At 41.7% G+C, this 21,829-nt stretch overlaps 1 protein-coding gene across 2 annotated transcripts in view; it reads right to left on the reverse strand.

The window, feature by feature from the left end:
• The window catches only part of LOC146962412 (transmembrane and coiled-coil domain protein 3-like), a 45,896-nt gene extending 26,356 nt beyond the window's left edge, over positions 1-19,540 (reverse strand). The window contains exon 1 of one of the 2 annotated variants that reach the window (XM_085769139.1): positions 19,367-19,540. In XM_085769139.1, the coding sequence (XP_085625265.1) occupies positions 19,367-19,411 (45 nt within the window). In that variant the 5' untranslated portion in view covers positions 19,412-19,540. Of the gene's footprint in view, positions 1-3,178; positions 3,458-19,366 lie in introns of those variants that run through there. The other variant, XM_085769140.1, reaches the window with a different exon arrangement.
• Between the last annotated feature and the right edge of the window lie 2,289 nt (positions 19,541-21,829).

Below are 21,829 nucleotides of genomic sequence, written 5' to 3' on the forward strand. Positions count from 1 at the left end.
TCCTCCTCCTCCTCCTCCTCCTCCTCCTCCTCTTCGCCTGCTCTTATCAGTCGCCTTCTCTCTTCATCACACCGGGGGTGAAGCTGTGCAGCGTCGGCCCCGGTTACGACGACGACGCCGCTGCACGCCAAGTCTCCACAGGTGCTGGCGTCGTGCACGGGTCCAGCAAGAAGACGAAGACCACATCGCTCTGAACCGAAGGAAGCTGCTGCCAAATGTTTGAGTGTGCATAATGTATGATGGGATGGAGACACGTTTCCATCCAGCTGCACTCGATTTAGATCTGAAAACACCGAGACGAAGCAAAGGAGAGAAGTCGGCCGGCTCAATGGAGAATGTATTTATGTGTATATGGTGCGTTTATGGGCTCTATAGATGAGTTGTAAGTGTTTACAACAGGAAATCAATAGACTTGCAGTCTGATTAATAGATGGGTTTTCAGTATTTGTCTATTAATTAAGAGTTTTAAGACCATTTTTCCAGTCAGAACCGACAAACATTTCCCAGTTTTTGCTCCTCAGATGTGAGGATTTGCATTTTTTTCCCTCTTGCCTTTAGATTTTGGATCAAAAATGAACAATCTAGAGAGGTTACCTTGGGTTTTTGTCACAATCTACAATCTAATTATTTAATTATTGCCCGTCTTGGGTGAGGGATCCCTCCTCTGTTGCTCACCGTGTGGTTTCTCCAATTTTTCCCTGTTAAAAGGGTTTTCTGTGGAGTTTTTCCTCAGTGGATGTGAGGGTCTAAGGGCAGAGGATGTTGTGATGCCATGTAAAGCCCTTTGAGACAAACTGTTTGTAAAAAGGCTATGCAAATAAAATTGCCTTGCCTTGCCTTTAATATGTCAATGTTGGTGATTCTCTGCTGTGAATATTCAACACCCTAAAAGAGGGTTGTTGCAGTCAAAAAAAACCCAGTAAGGACTCAAATACCTGCAAAAACTATTCTTTATCAATTCTTTGGGTGACTGGATGTGATTTGATCATCGTAAAAGATGAGGGGAGAGCAGCAAACTCTCATATTAGAGGAGCTGGGCTCGGTCTAAAAGTTCTGCGTCATTCCTTTTGCTCAAGAAAAAAAAAGAAGGACCTTGGGGGTTTCATTGATTGGCAAAATAGTTGCCAAGTAATCTTGTGTGACTGGACTGATCGATGAAGTGACAGCCTGTTCAGGTTCCTGAGCCGGGGCCGGATCAGAGAGTCTGATCCCATCTGAGAAAACAAACCAGAGATGGAGAAGTGAAAAAAAAAAGTTTGTGTGGAAGTTGTCTGCACAAGTTTCAGACTCTAATGTGTTTGTGGGAAGTGAGTGACTAACTCTGCAACAACCCTCCCTCTCCCCTCCCTCCACTGAGCTGCCCTTGGGCAAGGCAGCAACAGAGACAGAGACAGAGCAGCTCTGCAGTAAACAACCTCTGCACCGAGCAGCTCCCAGGTGTCAGCGTGGTAGAGATGAAGCGCCATGAGAGCTGCCGTCACATTACGCTGGTTAACCACTGAGGACAGGACGGTCTGCTGCCCCACTGGTCCCCGAAGGCCTCGCCAGTTTAAAAATGTGTGTGTATGTGTGTGTGTATCTGTGTGTAGTGATGGCACACAGGCAGCAGGACAACGTACCACAGAGACATGGTTCACAGTTGTGTATGTGGGCGTCAGCTGGCAGCAAGAAAAACTAAATGCTGTTCAGATCTCTCAAAAGGAACTGGAGCAGGTCTTCTTTATATATTATATAGGCTATATTATTATTATTATTACCTACTGTGTTCAAACTACAAAAATACAGTTCATCATCACATCATCAGAAGACTTGTATGTGAATTGCAAAAAGATAAAATAATAAAAAGCCAGTGCACCGACTGATGATCGATGGTCTGTCCATGTAACTCTCAGCCTGGAAGTGTCTGTGGGATTGTTCTGCACTGAGGAGAAGCTGCTGCTGCTGCTCAACCCCCTCCTACCCCCCCTCTACACACACACACCCCCCTCTAACTGGGTCAGACAAGAAATCTGTTTTTCTGTCATATCACGTCATGTTCTCCAACCTTTAGGAGCAGTAACACGGTGTCACGGCGCTGCGCTGCGCTCCACAACAGGAAGCTGCTACTGGATTTGCCCTCGTGCAACAGGCGGAGAGGGGGAGCAGCACAGACACATCTGTAGCACCTCTGGAGGGGTTACACACAAATCCACTCCAGATTATTGGATGTGATAAGTGAACGACACGGATAAGGATCTGAATCCTTCCTCTGAACCTCTGATTCATCTCCACCTGAAATCAGAACCAGATCAACCTGCTCCTCCTCCGCCTCCGGCTCAGCTCCCATCATGTTGGTATTATTAATGTTTGCAAACACACAGGCTGGATTATAAAGCCACTGTACTGTACAACAATCATATCCAAAGGTCAACTATGCAGGTGTCAAACTGACTTCACTGTCAGGCTCAGTTCACCTGCACCAAACTCTATCATAAACACACACATAAACACATCAGGTGCAGATACAATAGTAGTGCAGTGTGTTATAAGAGGTTTCACTTCTCCATACTGCTGCTGCTGTTCACCGCAGTCCCTTTTTATAGCACACGGCTGTGGGAGTGGGAATAAGAATAAAAAATAAATAGTAAGACCAAATGTTAAGAATGGGAATTTTTTAAAGGAAAATGTGGAGACTGAAGAATCGGATCAAAGAGGCTCCTTCCTCCTCCTCCTCCTCCTGATGATCGATTACTAGTGTGTATGTATGGTAATAATCTGCAGCCAATAGTCTATACACATAATCTGATAAGAAAATAGTCTAATCATTTAATCTTTTTTCTTCTTTTTTCTTAGAAATCTGATGTCCATGTCCTCCTATGGAAACACGATTAGGTTAACCACAGCTGTGCAGGATTTATATTTCTATCTCTATTGACAAAACTCGACGTTCATCTACTAGTTTTAAACAAGAAAACCAGAAAATGTTGTGTGTTTGTGTGTGTGTTTATGTGTGTGCTTATTTAAACTGGGAACGTCCCACTTAATCAAAAGCACATTTTGGGGGTTTTGTTCTCGTGAGCCACGTAGCCTAAACGCAACGTATGGTATGGAGTCAGTATGGAGAAGAAGCCTTTGGTTTTCTTTTCTTTTTTCAAAGAGTAATTTAAACATAGATAGATAGACAGATAGATGTATTTACCGTCATATTACCGCCGCTGGTGGAACTGCGTCCCTTCTACTTGTGGTAAACTTTTCTCCACAGCAGCTCCGGACATAATCTCGGTAAACTCCCCGTTTCTCCGTTTTTCTGTTTTTTCCTCAGGTGTAAAAGCCTAAAGTTCACCGTTGTCCTTTAGCAGCACGTGCCATCACAGCTCTAACACCACCGCGACAGATGTGTCCACCGCTGGACACCGTCACCACCGACCGACCGACCCACCGAAGGCGGCAACGGTGCGGTTCACTCCCGGAGCCGAGCCAGCCAGCCAGCCCGGAGCCCGCCGCGGTAATCCCTCTTAAAGCCCCGGCCGACCGGCTGCTTTACTGGGGAAGCGCAATGTGTGACGAGGCCCCGCCCACCGCTCTTCCCACAGGGAGGGGCTGCAGGGGATATCGAATACACCCACATTGATTAATTCATAACCAGAGAATGAAGAGCTGTCAGGCCAACCGAATTCAATTAGGTTGTTGTAATCAAATGCACAGTCAGTAGCTACTTGTTGTATACGTAGATCCTTAAAATATACAAGGAACACCTGTATTACAGATATAGATCTGACAATAAATTAATTGTTTATGTCCATTTCTTTAAAAAAATAATAGCCTATATTTGATGATTTGTGTGTTTATACCACTGGTTGACTATAATGAGCATCATGGAGTCCAGTTCTACACAACTGCAAACCACATTCCCAAATATTAAAGGGATAGTTCAACATTTTGGCAAATTGCCCCATTGCCATAATCGCTTCATAGCAGTAGGTTCGGTCAGTGCAAGCTATTTTCAGAACGGTGGAGCAGAGCCGCGAGCTGCTCAGAGCTACGCTACGGAGGCTAATGGGATTTCTTGGTTCCCCTCATCAAACTCATCAAATACACAATTCAACAACTCCAAAACGCTCTGGTGGACAAGTTGTGACCTGCACATTCACCACGCTATGAGATAATAACAGAATGTTACCAGACAGAGTTGTTTTAGATAAATTCATGCAAAACCACTGATGCACGCTCCTGTCGAGGGCAGTTTTTCGGCAAGCAGTTATACCTTGAAAACAACTCTGTCTCGTAATGTTCTGTTATTATCTCATAGCGTGCTGAATGTGCATGTGTAGGCTACAACATGTCCACAAGGAGTTGTTGGATTGTGTGAAACCAAGAAATCCTATTAGCCTCCGTAGCGTAGCTCTGAGCAGCTCATGGCTCTGCTCTGCCGTTCTAAAAAATAGATTGCACAGCTTCCATAAAAGTGGCCACTGATTGTAAAAGGAAGCAGAAATCCTATTAAGCATTCAGTTATTCCAAGCAAGATGTATTTCAGGTTTTAAAGTAAATGCATTATACAGAATGGCTCCTTTCAGACTGTAACTGTTGTATTATTAAAGAGTATAATTTGATTAAATAATGTTGTACTTAGTCTAGATAGAACTTTAACCACTTAATATACTATTGTGAAGTTTGATGAGGTATAATGATCATCAGTTGCTGGTTATTTACACCGTTCTTCACCTTTTAAAGCTTAATATTCATCAACAGTGACCCGCCTCGCCATCCCCATCATTTACAGACAGGCTTTTTAAAACACATAGTCACCTTGATAATCCTCTTGCTGTAATAGGTGGAAATAACACCAGCCATATATCAAGTGAAAAGTTGGACGAATTCCCCCTCAAAGGTCCAGGGACTGAGTCATGAATGATTTAAAGGCCCAGCAGGTCTGCACCGGCCTTCCTGATAAAGAAACCAATTAGTATCACGAGTGGCCCTGTCATATGATCCGGCCCGGCTGATACTTTACTGTCCCGAGTGCACGATAAGAATGCATGCTCACACTACAAGTCCTAACCACGACCTGCCATCCCATAAAAACACACACTCAGAGAGGTTTTATCTGTGTCTTACTCCTCTGTCATTCTTTATCACTTTCTTCCCTCTCATGCATACGTCGACGTGAAGCCCACTTTATGAGGCCGGAGAGTGAGTCAGCCCACTTTTAATCATTGTGACAAGTGTGTGCTCTGACAGGTTAGACACTCTGAGGCTCGGTGATTCAGCCTGCAGGGTGAAAAAAAAAAAAACACAAAAAAACGTCACCTGGCTCTGAGGCTGAAGCTGCCTGCAGGCCAACATCTACATCTCCTTTATTGAAATGTGAATCTGATCCCTGCTGATTTAATCATATCATTTCCATGAGAGCATGTGTTGTGTGCATGTTTAGAAAGCTCGCTGCACAGATCGACAACAAATCTCTCTTTTATGATCAATCCAAATAACCTAATACACTTCCAGTCCATTTCCCCCCGGCTATCGATTTATAAAATCCATGCTCATGCGTGTGTGAAAGAGAAATAGCAGGCGGAGAGTTAAATGTGACATTTAATTAGGCCTGGATTGAAGTTCTCTTTGTACTTTAGCATTGATTTGGTTCAGAGAGGGCACTGGCTGTGGGCACTCACACAAAACTTCAGCCTTATATAAATGCCATTAAGAGATCTCTAATGTGTTGCAGCGCTAAATGACACGTGAAGCTGTTAAACTGCAAAACAGCAACAGAGGAGCAGTTCCTGCTTCGATTCAATGCAAGAAGATAAAACAAATCCAGAGTTGGCATCACACACACACACACACACACACACACACACACACACACACATATATAGTCTTTGACATGCATGCTGCTGCAATTCTTTATCTAAATGTCACCACATCTGACTTTTAATAAGTGCAATAAAGTTCAAATACAATTATCCTACAAATAGAGAGATGCTGCAGAGCATTTTTAATCTGTCTGTGTAAATGTCAGAATCTAGAGTTGGAGCATTTATGTAAAATTCATGCGTCTGTCAAGGAGCTGAGCATTCGCGTGTCAATATAAAAGGAAAAAAAAAAATCCAAGCTATTAATGATGAGACGCCATTGTTCCCTTTCTACGGCAGCAGTGTTTGTGTTCTTTATGGACTTCCTGCTCCGCTTCCTGTCCCCGACGACTCGGCCGTGACATCAGCCCCGCGACCTCCATAAAGCCAGAGACTTCCGGAGCACTGATCCCACTCAGGAGCTGTTCTAGGCGGGGCTCGGGATTGTTTAGGTGCGGGGTTGGGATCAGGACGTTCAGTTTGGGACACCATGGTGGGACGATTCCAGAATGTTAGGGTGACGGGGTTCCGGAATGTTCTGGTGGGACTCCGGAATGTTTAGGAGGCAAAATGGAACATTCTGTATGGGAAAGGGTTGGGGGGGGGGGGGGCTTGTTTAGGTTGGGGGTGAGTCGGAATGTTCCAGTGGGATTCTAGAATGTCTGAAGGAGATCAGACGCATTCTAGAATGTGAAATCGTGGAGCGTTGTTCTTTGATGTCGGATGTTCTTGGATGTGGATGTCGAAAACATCAGAAGATGTCTTATCAAATGTTTTCAGTTCTAAATAATTTATAACCAAGAGCAGCAGCGAATCCTCATATAGTTTTAGAATTTCCTTGATACCGTATATCAGCGGTTCTCAACTGGTGGGTCGGGACCCAAAAGTGGGTCGCAGACCCGTTCTGGATGGGTCGCGGACAGCTGGTCAAAAAAGTAAATAATATTTAATGCACATCTGATGTTGGACATGTCTTTTATTTTGAAAAATAACTTATTTTGAAAGGCACACGAGACACGTGAACACAGTTGTAATGCTCCTCCTCAGTTTCTTATTATTTGCTCAATTTGCTCTGAATGCAAAGATATCAGTTTCTTATTAATGTGGCCTGAATGCAGTGAAAATACCTTGTTTTGTGGGTCTTTATTTTGTGCAATTTGATATTTATTCACTTTTGTGAATATGCTCTGAATGCAGAGATGCATTAGAAGTCAAATATATCATTTTGTTGGTCTCCATTTTGTGCAGTTTGATATTTTTTTATTCACTTCCGTACATGCGTTCATGTGCTCTGAAATGCACTTTGCTCGATAAAGAGCAAAATTAGTTTTTAAAGGCTTAAAAAAATAATCTTGGTTTGAATTCTATAAAAGTGGGTCGCGACTTAATGACCATGGGAAGATGTGGGTCCCAGAGTGAGACTAGTTGAGAACTCCTGCCGTATATGACTGAACTGGATTTCATCCTGCGCAAAAGCAAAATATACAAGTACTTCCGTGTTACTATGTATAACCTCAGTGTTGTCGCTACTACAGAATGGCATTCGATGCACGAAACCACCGCCAGTGTTGTTCATGTTTATTAATTCTGTGCCAGTAAACCTGACGTCAATGCTGATATCAGTTCTCCTGCTTCACCCTCCGTCAGACTGACTTCATCCAATATGTGTGAGAAAACAAATGACGAACAGAGAGCGAGAGTGAGACGAGAAAGTGAGAACTAATTGACACACAGCTGTCTTAATCCAACCCTGTTGCCGCCGTGTCTCTGAGTCAGACAGGAAGGGGAAACTCTCCCGAGCGGAGCAGACAGTGTGGTCAGATGTCTCTCTCTGTCTCTGATTTCCCGTTCATTTTGTTTCTTGTGAGACACTCACACAGAGATGCACACCCACACTGAGTATAATTGCAAACTGACAAATCAATTTATGTTATGGGGATCAGATTAAACCGAGACAAGATCATGTTTCATTAATCTTGCACCCATTTTTCTCCATTACACACAGAAAGGGGATGTATGGTTGTTAGGCGGTATAAGTTACTGTAAAAGGACATTACGTGGAGAGAATTACATTAAAATCCTCACTCTACTCTTATGACTCCAATCTAAAGCTTTTGCTGATATCACTATATCACAGAGACGCTCTGTCGTGTTTAGAATTCTGTGCTCAGCGACAACTGTTGTCGGGGTGGGAATAAAGCCGCATCCAGATGAGCACAGATGCAAAAGAGCTGCTGCGATCCGCGGCTGTGTGCATCTGTTGGTACATCTCATCTCCTTTGTGCCAAGCAGGGAAAAGTCAAATCAACATGGGTTCAGTCAGAATCAAATGAACAGGGAGATGCTTGCTTGCATATACCCATGCACATCCTTTGGGCTCAGTAATTGGAGCAGTGGAGTTATGGTGTATTTTTGGATTATATAACCCCCACAGAAGCCCCTTCCAAAAAAAAAAGAAAGAAGAGAAACCTAAAAAAACATCCCCCTCTTCATCTTTCAATGCCTGTGTGCAACCTGTCCTCAAATCTCACTCTCATCTTATTAAATCTGTCAGCCTCCTTCCCGCTTCTTTTATTGTAAGTTGATGCTTTGGTGCCAGCAATTACATTTTCCCTTATAATGTGCCTGACTCTCGGATGATAATTTCCGTGGCTGTCTCTTTCACCTCGTTGCTTTTATCTCTTCCCACTATCTCCCCTTCATTTCCTTCGTTTATTGCTGTACCTACATGTAACTTTGAGTCTCATCTCGAGTGAATCCTCCCAAACACTGCAGCCTTTCTTCAGTCAAAGACAGCTCAGGATCTGTGTCGCCCTGAAAAACTCAAATTTACGTAACCCCTCTGGATCAATCTCACCGCCAAAAAAAAAAGAAGATAAAAAAAAAAGATGGATATGCCAGTAAGACTTTCAACTAACATAAATGTTCTTTCCACCTTGTGCTATTGATGCTGATAAGCCCCATTAGGCTCAGTGGTGGATGAGTAATGATCCTTGCTTGCATGCAAACACAAACACGTTGCGACAGAGAAGAGGGCATGAGGGAGGCTGCTGCTGTGGCTACCAGTTGGCAATGGGGACCAATGACTAATCAGTCTGAGCATCCACATGTAACATCAGGCAGAAGTAACAAGCAGGAGACTCAAACTGACATTGCACTAGCTACTGCAGCTGTAGGGTCAGATGGGAAACACAATGAAATGTAGGCTAGACTTGAGAAAAAGAACGGTCTTGTAGTTGTAACTCCATCACCATCCATCCATCCAAGTTATCACCTTTTTTAAAGGGATAGTTCAACATTTTGGCAAATTGGCCCATTGCCATTTAATCCCTATAGGAGTAGGTTTGTTACCTTTAATTGTCAGTGCAAGCTATTTTTAGAACGGCGGAGCAGAGGCGAGCAGAGAGCTGCTCAGAGCTACGCTACGGAGGCTAGCTAATGGGATTTCTTGGTTTCCCTCATCAAACTCATCAAATACACAATCCAATAACTCCAAAACGCTCTGGTAAACATTGTGACCTGCACATTCACCACGCTGAGATAATAGTAACTGAACATTAAGAAACAGTTGTTTTCAAGGTAAATTCATGCAAAACCGCTGATGCGCTAAATTAATGAGATGAGATGAGAGAAAAAAGGATGGGATTAGCTGCTAATAGCTATCTTTACGATTTAGCGGGCTAATAAGATCACATAGCATAGCCTTCCTAAATTGTTTTAGGAATTAAAAGCTAACTAGCATTTAGATAGCAAAGCCATCCTGAAAGTGTCTTAAAGGAAAGCGAAAACATAACTGCCAATTCTTTGTGAAACTCGATAAGACTTGTTCAAAATAGTTTGTTCAGAAAGAGCAAGAATGAAAGCTATGCTAAGATTTACATGTTTTTTTTTTGTTTTTGTTTTTTTTACCAACTGTTTGGTGCCACACAACTTCTTTTAGCAACCTAGCATAACTTGTTGTCATCCAGGTAGCTCAGGGCAGGTTAGCCTACATTGGGTGTTAACACATGTAATTTCGATATAGGAAGTTGATTGTGTGTTGCAACCTGGAGACAAACACCAACGTTAGGCAACCTGGTCAGGGTAAATGTGAAAGTAAGAGTTTCACTGTCCAGTTTCAGTTGTCTGTCCTCTCTCTGCTGCTCAATCCGTACCTCAATAACAACTCTCTCTTTCAAACAAATTAATAGCAGAAGCTTCACTCCTCCTCCTCACGCTCCTTGGGCTCTTTTCAGGCTTTATAATAGCATTTCTTCAGGGAGAGCTGAGATTCCCTGCTTTCCAGCTGTGCCTTTTGTCCTTAGCCTAGCAGGGGAACTAAATCAATGGGGCAGTCTGAATGGGCTTGTTGGGAATTGAAAAGGTTTTGGTGGTCTTTGTGGCACTCTGGCGGTAAATTTAAGCCGACTGGAGATGCGGCTCTGCAGCAAATACAGGCAGCGCTGTCAAGGTTAATAACATGGTCGTGATTTCACAAACCCTGGCGCAGTTTTATTGCATGCATTTATAAATGGAATTGATGTTACTATTACAACTCCTGCCTGAAAAGGCAGAGACAGGGCTTTTGGTCTCTTAGTGGTGAAACGGCCCAGGGTCATAAATTGCTGCAGACTCACTGGGAACAATGGGAGAGGAATGTGAGTTACTATTTATTTCCCCTCTAGGCAGAGCTGGCCCGAGGCATAAGAAAACTAAGCACCTGCTCAGGGGCCCTTGACCACTAGGGGGCCGTCCCAAGAGCAATTAAGAATGGTGTATGTCGCTGCGGTCATTTAACACAAACAAATAACAGTGAATATTCCTGCAAATCCGCATCTTGGCTTTGTGTGGAGTCTAGTGACACTGGCTCGGGCCAACACCGCCTCCAGGATGCAGTTTGATGCCCCAGTCTTATCAAAGATTCAACATCTCGACCTGAATTCTACTTCTGCTACTTTGAAAACTGCAATTTTGCTTTCTGTACTTTAAATAAAATTACATAATAATAAAAAAAAAGAAATCTAAAAGTTTGAAGGTTCGTGTGACTGTAAAACTTTTAAACCCCTGGCTGCAGGCCTGGTTGGATCCTTGCCCTCATTTGTCTCAGAGAACCAGGACTTATTGATTCTACAAGCTCGCTCCAGTGCTACTCTCATTACTCTCAGACAGCTTGTGGCCTCTATGGTAAAGTTACTGTGAATCATTTTCTAAATACGTTGGTCTCCTATTTCATCAGCGACCTACCTGCTTTCATCCACACAGCCTCAGTCTTTCCCTTTTTTTCACTGTGTTCTTCACCGTCATGCACAAATACCTCAGGTTGCATTGTTCCTCCACAAGAGATCTCAAATCTTTTATCTGCCTACATACTGTAAAACATATTTTAAGCTCGGCCGCAGACTTCCTCCGTCTCATTCCCTCTCAGGTACACAGGTGCTGTGATTATCTGCTCAGCATATTTTGCATTTGCAAGGAAAACAAAATTCTTGTTGTGTTTACTAAGGGCAACGGTGCATGCTGTATACGCTTCCCTTTCAGTTTCAGCAGTCTAAATTGATTTGCATTATTGGTTTTGTTCAAATGACGCTGAGGTCATTGTTTTCAACTTGTGAGTCTGCGGTTCTGGAGACACCTGCTGCAGCAGGAGCTGACACAGCGTGGGCCCTCAGCCTGGCTGCAGGTATTCATATTCTTCTTTTCAACAGATATAGCATCACAAGTCACAACTGTGCAAGATGCTGTCTTGAAACTTCCAAATGAAGGCCCTGTAATGATGCATGAGTCAAAACATAAACTGAATTTGCTTTGTTTTGAATTCGCTCAACAAATATGAACTTTTTTTCCATGTTAAAGACAGAGGGCTTATAATTAGCTTGCTCCATGAAGATTAATTAGTTGCTGTGGCCTTACAGCCTTGCAATATTGCATTTGCACTTGGGGGACAAATATGCTTTGAGAAGTCATTAATAAAGTTGTCACAATATTAGCTCTAATCAGATATGCAGTATGGCTCATAAACAAAGCTTTTTGGGATGTAGCCGTGCCAAAGATGAATGGTTTTGCACTGAAACCTGTTGCATGCATTAACACTGCCTTTGTGTAATATTGTGCAGCAGCAGCAGCAGCACTGTAACATGAGCTCACGCAGCTCCACTATGAGAATGGTTGAATGCTTTCATAAAGGGCAGTACCGCCTCTCTCAGACCTCCAGAGGCCGTTTGAAATATATCTAAGGGGTCAGGATTTTTTTTTCAAAGCGTGCGGGGGAGGAGTGGTGGGGCACCAGCCACGCTTTCATGTGTCAGCTCGCTCCGTGCCCACATCTCGGCCCACCCTGCACCGCCAGCTTGTGACATTTCAGCCTCTTTGTCTTAGTCTGAGTGGCTTTTCTCCTGACCCTTTCTTTTTTTTTTTGTAGATTAAATGACAACGGCTGTGACATGTGGGCACTGGCATTAAAGCGAGGTCAGACAGAGATAAAAGGAGATGGTTCAACACACAGTCATCTGTATTTATCTGTCAATAATATGAAATAACTCAACAGAGAAGCTGTACCAACTGTAGTAGGACGGCTCGTGGCGACCATCAGTCCATCAGCAGAAACGATGCAGCTCAGTGTAATGAGTGGAAATAGAGGGAGGCAGCCTGCAAGCTAGAGACGACATAATGAAAAGAGCTGTTTATTCAATCAAAGCTCCTGGCTGGAGCTTCAAACTCAGCAGACAAGAGTGAGTGGCATCAATCTGGAGTCGGTACTGACCTACTTAAAAGTCATAAAGATTCAAACATTTACTGCTTGACTCTTCTGTTTATATGTACTATCTTTTAAAAACACCTCTCAGAATAAACCGCCCCATAAAAGTCAAGACAGTATATGAAACAAAGAGGATTAAAGCTGCAATCTAATATTTCATTCTCTCTTGACATTACTAAGAAAAAAAGATGACAGTAGGGAAAAGACTCTGTTTTTTAATATAAGGCTAGAGCAGGTACTGTATAGCTTGAGGCTACAGACTCAGACAAGGTCGTATGTTAATGAGACTGAGTGTATGCACAACCCGCACAGATAAATATACGCTGCTTTGTTTAACTTTAATTTAACCACGCAAGTCAATCATGAATAAATCCTATCATATCTTATGTGGAGTTATTCACTCACACACACATTAGTGACTGCAGCAGATTGAATTAATATTGACTTGAATGGCTCATAGCAACAGGTGGAAACATACTGCACCATGCAAATGTTGAACTTTTCACTTTACATTTATATAACTAGTTAATTTGCAGATGGGGATTTTGCATAATACATAATCATCTTATGAAATAAAACACACTGTGCTGGTTTTATTCTGTCATTTTTGGACTAACCTTCCTCTACATGCATGGTATCCTTTTTTTTTTATCCAGCACAATCTCAACTATGACTCACAACTCTTATTTTGTCAATTTACCACAAAAAAAAAAAAAAAAAAAAGTAGAAAGTTGCAACAAGGAAGCAAAAATACGAGAAAAAACTACACAGATGCTGTGATCGGTACAGACGTGGCTGCTAGCATCATCTCTTGTTGCCATGGTGAAGAATTGGGTTGGGCATGGGTGGCAAACATGATGAGAAATGAATGGAGACCACAGGATGACAGCTTACATTTCTATAAATATATATATATGTGTGTGTGTGTGTGTGTGTGTGTGTGCAGAATCAGGGGCCGGGGTCTGCAGATGCAACTTCGACAAATCTACTTGGTCATCAGTGAAGGTTATTATCTTCATCAGGGAAATTATACACATACAAACACACACACACGTAGCCCCGGTCTAATCAGTGTGACGGGCGCCTGTGTGGTTAATGAGGTCGTATTGAGGTTGTGTACATCTGCTTTCTGTCTCCTGAGGATGTGACTGAGGGACATGCGGCGTTTAGCCTCCCACTTGCTCCTTATTATTGTGGAAATGATTCATCAATGAAGTGGAAAGAGAAATTCTGAAGTGTTTTTTTTTTTTTTTACAAATCAAACATCTGCCAGGACCTGTTGCCATTTTAAACAACTGAATATCTTCTGACTGTTGGTTGAACAATGCAGGCTGTGGGATAAAAACCAGAACTGAAACAGGGGCGAGGTTCAAAGATACAGGTGCATGTGGGTGTTGTTGCAGAGAGCAGCAGAAGATAGGCTAGTTATTGTGTAGCTATTTTTTATGCTCGGCCTACAACACAGCGATCTGCAACACTGGCTGTAGCAGCCAACACGATGGAAGCAATTATATTGTTGCTGTTAGTTTGTGTCATAAATTGTACAATCATAACTCAGTCAAGACTGTACACGTGTATTTTTAGATCCAGTGTGACTTGAGGTCGAGGTGGTTTGACCCCATGGATTAAGGCCCAAAGAAATAACAACAGTCTGAGGTGCTGAAACTTATCCTATTATTCTTGCCTATAGTGTCTATAGCCCACCACACTATCAATGTCTCTGTCTCCTGTGTGTTGTGCAAGCCAATTAAGAAACTGTAGGGAAATAAGCAGCAGTAGCCTAATTAATTATCTTGTCTTGACTTTCTTACTTTAAAAGACTCTGAATTATATTGTGAATAAATTATCATATACACCCTATGTTCTAGTTTCTAACTCTGACCTTAAGCCATTTTATCCTATAGTTTATTGCTAAACTTTAGGTTTTCGGTTAGTTTAGCAAACTTATGTTGGCTGGTTTCTAAACAATAAGTTACAGTTAACTAATCGTAGCTACCTTAAGTTACAGTTTAGCTAAATTAATGTTGGCTATAGCTGTTGACTTAAAGGACAATTCCAGGCAAATTCAACCTACTGTATAGGGCTCTAGTTTCCTTATATTTTACGTCTAAAAGAAGGATTCTGAAGATTCTCTTTTTAATTGCTCCTGTTTTGCAGTAGTTCTGTCTGTCTTATGATGGGAGTGGACCTGTTCAGGCTGTTTACATCCACAGACGACGTCAGATGGCTTCAAACATTCAAGAAAGCCAACATGTTTGTAAATGGAGCTGTAATACAAAGTCTCGCGAGAGTCTAGTTAACGTTCTCAGTAAGTTTACAGGTAGAACAAACAATATCCAGACTTACTCTCACTGCTACGAAGACGTTAAGTTGCTATTCCTTTGTTGATAAAACAAATGGGAGCTTCAGACGACCTGTAAACATAGTTAACCATCAACTTGACTCTCACGCAAGACTTTGTATTACAGCTCCGATTACAAACGTGTCCGCTTGCTTGAAGTAAACAAACCCTTCAGTGTATGTTTGAAGCCATCTGATGACTGACGCTGTGTGGAAAAGAAAAAAAAAAGTTGGTTTTGAGGGATGTAAACAGCCTAAACAGCCTAAGATCCGTCTGCTACGCTGCTGTGACAATGCGGGGACAGACAGAACTACTGCAAAACTGGAGACTCCTCAGAATCCTTCTTTTAGACCTAAAATATTGGGAAACTAGAGCCCCTGGTTGAATTTGCCTGGAATTGTCCTTTAAGCTAAAAGTTCACTGTACTTATCAGATATATAACACCATAGTTGGCTTAACTTGTCATTACTGTACTAAATATATAATGTCGTATAGTGTCTAATTTTGGTGAACACTGTCTGGTGTTCATCATGAGACAATGGAGGATTAGCTATTGTACATTCAAAAATTAAATCAAGCAAATCCTCTGATGAACCAAGTGAGACGCAGACAGACAAATAAATAAGAAAAATAACATTTCTTTGCAGCTTAATCACAGTGGAACAGACAGAAATAGTACTGTCTTTATACTTGTTCCCACTTTGAACAATCGCCTGCTTACCCAGGAGGCTACACAGTTATTTTGTTAATTAATTCACTTCCTAAAGTACATAACAAACTACAGCCCCAGGCTCTGGTGTGATCAGCCCCCAATCCCTACAGCTATGTGAGCTATATCATGAAAACAGACGGTTTCAGGGCGCAATGAAAGTGATGTAATATTCATCTGCAGCTGCAACGGTTTGTGCGTGGGTTTATGTTTTTTATTCATGGCCGCTATGCGCTGAATACACAATACGTCTGGAAGTATTAATTATGATGGCAGAAAAAGATGAGTAATGATGGGACTTAACTTAACCAATGGTGGCAAATAATGAATCAGGACCAACAATGCATCTAATCTAATTCTTTACCAGACAGATGAGATGTTTATTTTGTTACGCAGAGACTCACTGTTTGAATGTTGACCTTTACCTCGTTAACGTGAATGTTATCATATATCACTGAAACTCTTAGTACACAGGGTCAGCAGCAGTAAATGGACATCACAAAACAGATGATAATGACTGTGTCTGTATGTGGGCAGAGGCAGCTGCATCATAATGAGGAAGAGCAGGACACATAGAGGCTTTAATCATAAATAATAAACTGCTTTACATTTGTGCTGATTTGATTTAGTGGGAAATGTAAGGGCAGCAAAAGAATGGGAAACTCTTTTAACTTTAAATCCAATACAAATTGTAGGAGGTTATATAAGGTGGGTAAATGTAAAACCCCCTGTCCACACCATAAACAACCCTTTATATTAATATTGGGAATCTGTTTATAGATAAAAGAGACACATTCTCTGTTTGTGGAAAATTAGTAAGAGACAAATTAAAGAGCTGCTGATGTGGAAAAGAACAAGAGTTTACAGCTCGCAGCTGTGCACAGCTGAGCTTAGACACAACAGTGCTTTCAGCCATAAACACTCCTATGTATGTCATGAGTTTTGCAGCAAAAAGGTCATAAAAAAGTAAAAAACAATGACAAGGAGCTGGGAGAGAGGACTGATATCTGACTATCTTTTAAGATATTTACAAAACTGAGAAAATGTGATTTCAAGAGGCACAACTGAACAAAATATTGACTGACAAAACTCAAATTAGCAACCAATGTTCGTATTATTAATCTTATGTAAATAAAGATTTGAGTGAGGGAAAGAAAAAACACTCAGAGATGCCGAATCATAACCGAGGAAGGTCGTTGTGACATCATAAAGAACAGGAAGTGCTGATAGCTTGTTTTAAGGCTCTGTGTCCATGTGTATTTCTCCATGGACTGAGGTTTTTATACTTTAATACAGAACCCAGAGTTGATTTATAATCCCACTACACATGTACATCCACACATGGAACCTTTAAAAATAATAAATAATCAGCCCCATAATGATACTATAGGGAAAAGCTGCATAAGTCTGTATGGATTCATCCTCTGTGAGCCATGAACAACTGCACAACATACTCCGAATCAATAAACCAACATTGATCACGGCTAAAAATCCAATAATAACAACATGATCTAAAACATTAAGATAAAACTCTATCTAACATCCACAGGGTTAAATTTCCACTGGACCCTGAAATTAGTTTACTAGGGAACTTTACTAATTCCAATCTTAAAACAGATTATACCAAGAAACTTACAAGAATCCTTTTGACAATTGCTAAGAAATGAAGCCTATAGCAATAAAGTGGAAATCTGACGCCCCCCTTCCAATTAAAATGTGGCTTGGTGAAATCAATAGCTGTGTGCCTCTAGAGAAACCAACTTATTGGATGCAGAAAAGAAGTAAGACGAAGTAAAACCATTTTTAATTTATATGGAAAATCCACCAGCACACCAGGTAGCTAAACTAATCTCTCTGTATTGGAGCTTGACTTGGTTTGAACTATGAATAGTGATGCTACCCCATGTCTCTCTCAGTATCTTCAATTATCGTATAATGTACTTCACGTAATTTTTTATGATTAATTGTATTTATTTATCTATTTTTCCACTTTCTATTGTCCTGTCCCTGTGAGTTCATTTCATTTTTACTTTGCCACCTTGTAGACATTGAATTTTCCCCTTATTTGATTATGTTGTGTCAGTTTGTAACTGTAACTTGATTCTTGGAAAAAAATCAAATATTCAACAAAAAAATACAAAAAAACTTTAAGAGATATTAAGAGGACAGCTACCACAGGACGGTAAAGTCTGTCATTGTAGCCTGAACTAACCCCAACACTTCATAATATTATTCTTGAGTGCACGCAAGGATAAAAGTACAACACACACACATGCGTGGGATATCGTGCTGTTTACACATTACACTGTGATACCCACTGAGATATTACCTCTGTTATGGGTTAAACACACACAGTTTAATAAGAGACAGAGGTGGTGTGTGTGTGTGTGTGTGTGTATGGGGGGGGACACCAAGGTCTTAAACACTGTGTATCCGAGACACAGTGACGGTTACCATGGTGAACGGTTGGGTAGAAGAAGTGACCGCCATCGCCGCAGCAGCAGCAGCTCAACGCTCAACAGTCTCAGATCATCATCATCTCAGTTTCTGAGGCTTTTTAACGACATATCAAGGACACTGAAGCTGTGAAAACACACGTCCAGGCTAATTATGGGCTGGTTGCAACACTTTTCTGCAGAGCTGAGACCTTGAGGAGGGTGAAAACACACTGTGGGACAATAAAATAACCAACAACAACCTAACAACGTCCTGCTGCTGCTTCTTCATCTTAACTATTTCCTTGTTTATGCGCTGATGAAGGCTGTCGGCCCGGCAGGAAGAGCCCCATTATACTGGAAGACTTACATAACCTTATTTCTTTTTTTTTTCTTTTTTATTGTGAACAGCATTTTGTTGTTGTGCGTATACTGGCAGACTGAGACGACGTAATGCATGCACACACATAAAACGGTGCAGTGTCAGCACAATGAGAGCACAGACACACACAGAGAGGAGGAGGAGGAGGAGGAGGAAGAGGAGGAGGAGGATGCTCACTCTTTTTAAGACTCACAGTGCAATGAGCAGACATTTTTACTGATGGACAGATAACGACAGGGGAAGGGGAGAGGAGAGGAGGAGAGGAGAGGAGGGGGCAAACATGACCTGCTGGTTGAATTTCTCTGAAGCAGATCAGAGGGATGAAACCTCAGGGATGGAAAAAGGGGAAAAAAAATAAAAAATAAAAAATGAAAGCAGCTCATGAGATCTATGAGGTCTAGACATTCCTTAGATGTTATTCAAGCTGCAGAGGCCAATCACCAGCAGCCGTCTGACTGAAAGCAACGTGGTGAAACTTGTCTAACCCAACCGGTGGATGTGTTACTGTAAAAAAAACAGCTTCCTTGATCCTTGGTTCCTTGGTCACACACCCAAAAAAAAAGGAAACCATAATCACACATTTAACATTTAACATTTAACATTTAGGAAACAACATTTTCTCCACATAAAGCTGCTAAAATGTAAGAAACAACAACAACAGAGAAGAGAAGAGAGGAACTCCTCATGTGACCCAGCTGGGTGCACGTCGAGTTCATGAGGGCAATAATAATGCGCAGCTGATTACATGTGACTCGCCACATCTTTCATTCATGCAGAGCAGATAAAGAACAGAAGAGGAGGAAGAAGAAGAATAATAAGAAGAGACTCCCTTATCTCTCGTCATGCCAGAGAGACAGAAAGAGAAAGAGAGAGAGAAGAGGGGGGGGAAACAAAAAAACTCAGAGTGGTATAAAGTAACAAGTGTGAACGCTAACCTCCGTCACATAGATGAGTGGGATAGCGCTGTAGTTCTTCCTCATGCCTCCTCCTCCTCTTCCTCACAGGGGTCAAAGTGCAAAGTGCACAAAGCCACAGCAGCAGCAGCAGCAGCTTCAGAGGAACATCACACAGCTCTGGCTGCCTCTTTCAAGTTTCGGGACTATACCCTCTGAGGGAGGAGGAGTGTGTGTGTCTGTGGGTGTGTGTGTGTGTGTTGGTATGGGTGTGTGTGTGTGTGTGTGTGTGTGTGTGCAACGCTCTTATTGTGAAATGTTTTGCTTCCTGTGTTAGTAGCTATCAGACTCAAACCAGCAGCACTTCCACACACACTCACTCTCACATCCCAACCTTGTCTTGTCCTGACTGACTGAGGTGCAGCGCTCTTGTTCTGTAACCGCTCACACACACACACACACACACACACACACACACACACACACACACACACACACACATGCACACACACACAAACACACGCACACACACACTGGGGAAATACCACCTTAAAAGGAGCAGCAGCCCCGAAGCAGGACGGTTTCTTTTTACTGCAACCTTCCTCCACACTGGCATGAGCACACACATCAACTTGAATCCTGCCAATCAGGAGGGAGCAGAGGAGGAGGAGGGGGGAGGAGGGAGGAGGGGAAGGGGGAGAGGAAGGGGGGGAGGTGGGGGGTTTAAGGGGAATGAATGAGTGTGGGAATTTTGAGCTTGTGCAGGAATCTCCAGAACGACCGATATTCCCCCCGAGGAGGGAACGGAGGATTTGACGGGCGGTTTGTAATCTGCAGAGCCTGATAACATAACAGCCTGTGGCCCTGTGTGTGTGTGTGTGTGTGTGTGTGTGTGTGTGTGTGTGTGTGTTTATGACCGAGGCTGCTGGACTCTGCACCAACTCCCACTCATGTTCAAAAGCATTCCTGTGACGACGAGTGGGAGTGGGAGTGGGGGGATCAGCGGAGTCGATAACAACAATAAACAGACACTGATATTTTATCTTTAATAATAATAAACTGTCAAAAACTAACAAAACTATCGTCCGATTGAAAAAACTATAGCATATTTTATTCTGAAACAACATTAGTTCTTCTATCTAGGTCCTGACAACGACGTGACATTTCCTTCACTGAGCGACTCGATGCAAATCAGCCTCAACCAGACGCCCCAAAAATACTGCACAGGACATCTGCTGCATGTCCACTTCCTGTGTGTAACCATGGTTATCTGTCGTTTTACGGGAATATGCTTATTTGTTTGTCTGGAAGTTGAACCCAATCAGCTCTGCAGCAGCTCAGTTATTTCTGGTTTGTCTGACTTCAATCATAGTGCATTTATTTTGCTGATTATCGAGACTCAACAAACACATTTTTCATAAACCTACAGACCTTAAAATTCAATGATTTTGTGGACTATAAAACATCTCAAATTACTTATAAAGTAAATAATAATATGCTTCCAGAGGATTTTTCGGACTCAAACCCATAGATATGAACTAAGAGGGACTTATATGTGTATACAAAAGCAAAGGTACGAACAAATGTGAAACAAAGATGTAGCTATATCAATTAAAGGAGTCAATCAATGGAATAATCTAGAATTAGAAATCAAACTGTGTAACACCTTTAACAGATTCAAAAACGTATTATTAATAAATATAAAACTGAGTTATAAATACCAGTGTGCTCATAAACTGTTGTATGTAGAATATGCAGGCTTTTTGTTCTGTCAAAATTTTTAAAATGAGTGAACGGAAAATGTTAATTTAAGAAGGGTAGTCAAAATAAGGTGAAGTGCATTGTATTGCTTTGTTGTGTTGTGTTTTGTTTTGTATCTATACTTTTATATTTGTCTATATTGTACTTGTTTTTATAAGACCGAAATAAACCCACTAAACTAAAACTATTTTGAAAGGTAATGCCAGTCTGTTTCTTTATGACAGTTGAGTGGACTGAGTTTTATCCACTCAGTTAGTTTATTAGTTTATGTTTGATGATCTTTTCATGTGATTTGATCATAAAATAAAGACAAAAATGAAAATAAATGACTAACTACCCACTTTACACTTCAAACTGGGGCTGTCATGACATCAGATTTTCACAATAAAAGAACTGGGCCACATAATTAGAGAAGACCTATGTGATGATGATGCGTTGCAAACTCTATGCACAGGCCAATATGTTTGCAAGGAAATGTAATAAGTGTACAGAGGATGTAAAGATAGCCTTGTTCAGATCATATTGTATTACACAGCACACTTGTGCAAGTACAGTGCTGCAAAAATGAGAAAAACTGTTGGTAGCTTACAATGATGCATTTCGAATATTACTTAGGCGCCCATGGACAAGCGTGAGTCATATGTTTGTATATTGTAATGCGTCCACTCTTTTAAGAAACTATAGATTCATGTGTCGACTTAACCAGGCAAGTAATAGCTTCGTAGCAGCACTAGCTACACGCAG

This window comes from Trachurus japonicus, chromosome 23, assembly GCF_045865225.1.
Source record: "Trachurus japonicus isolate A0001 chromosome 23, Traja_1.0".
In the NCBI taxonomy this organism is placed as follows: domain Eukaryota; kingdom Metazoa; phylum Chordata; class Actinopteri; order Carangiformes; family Carangidae; genus Trachurus; species Trachurus japonicus.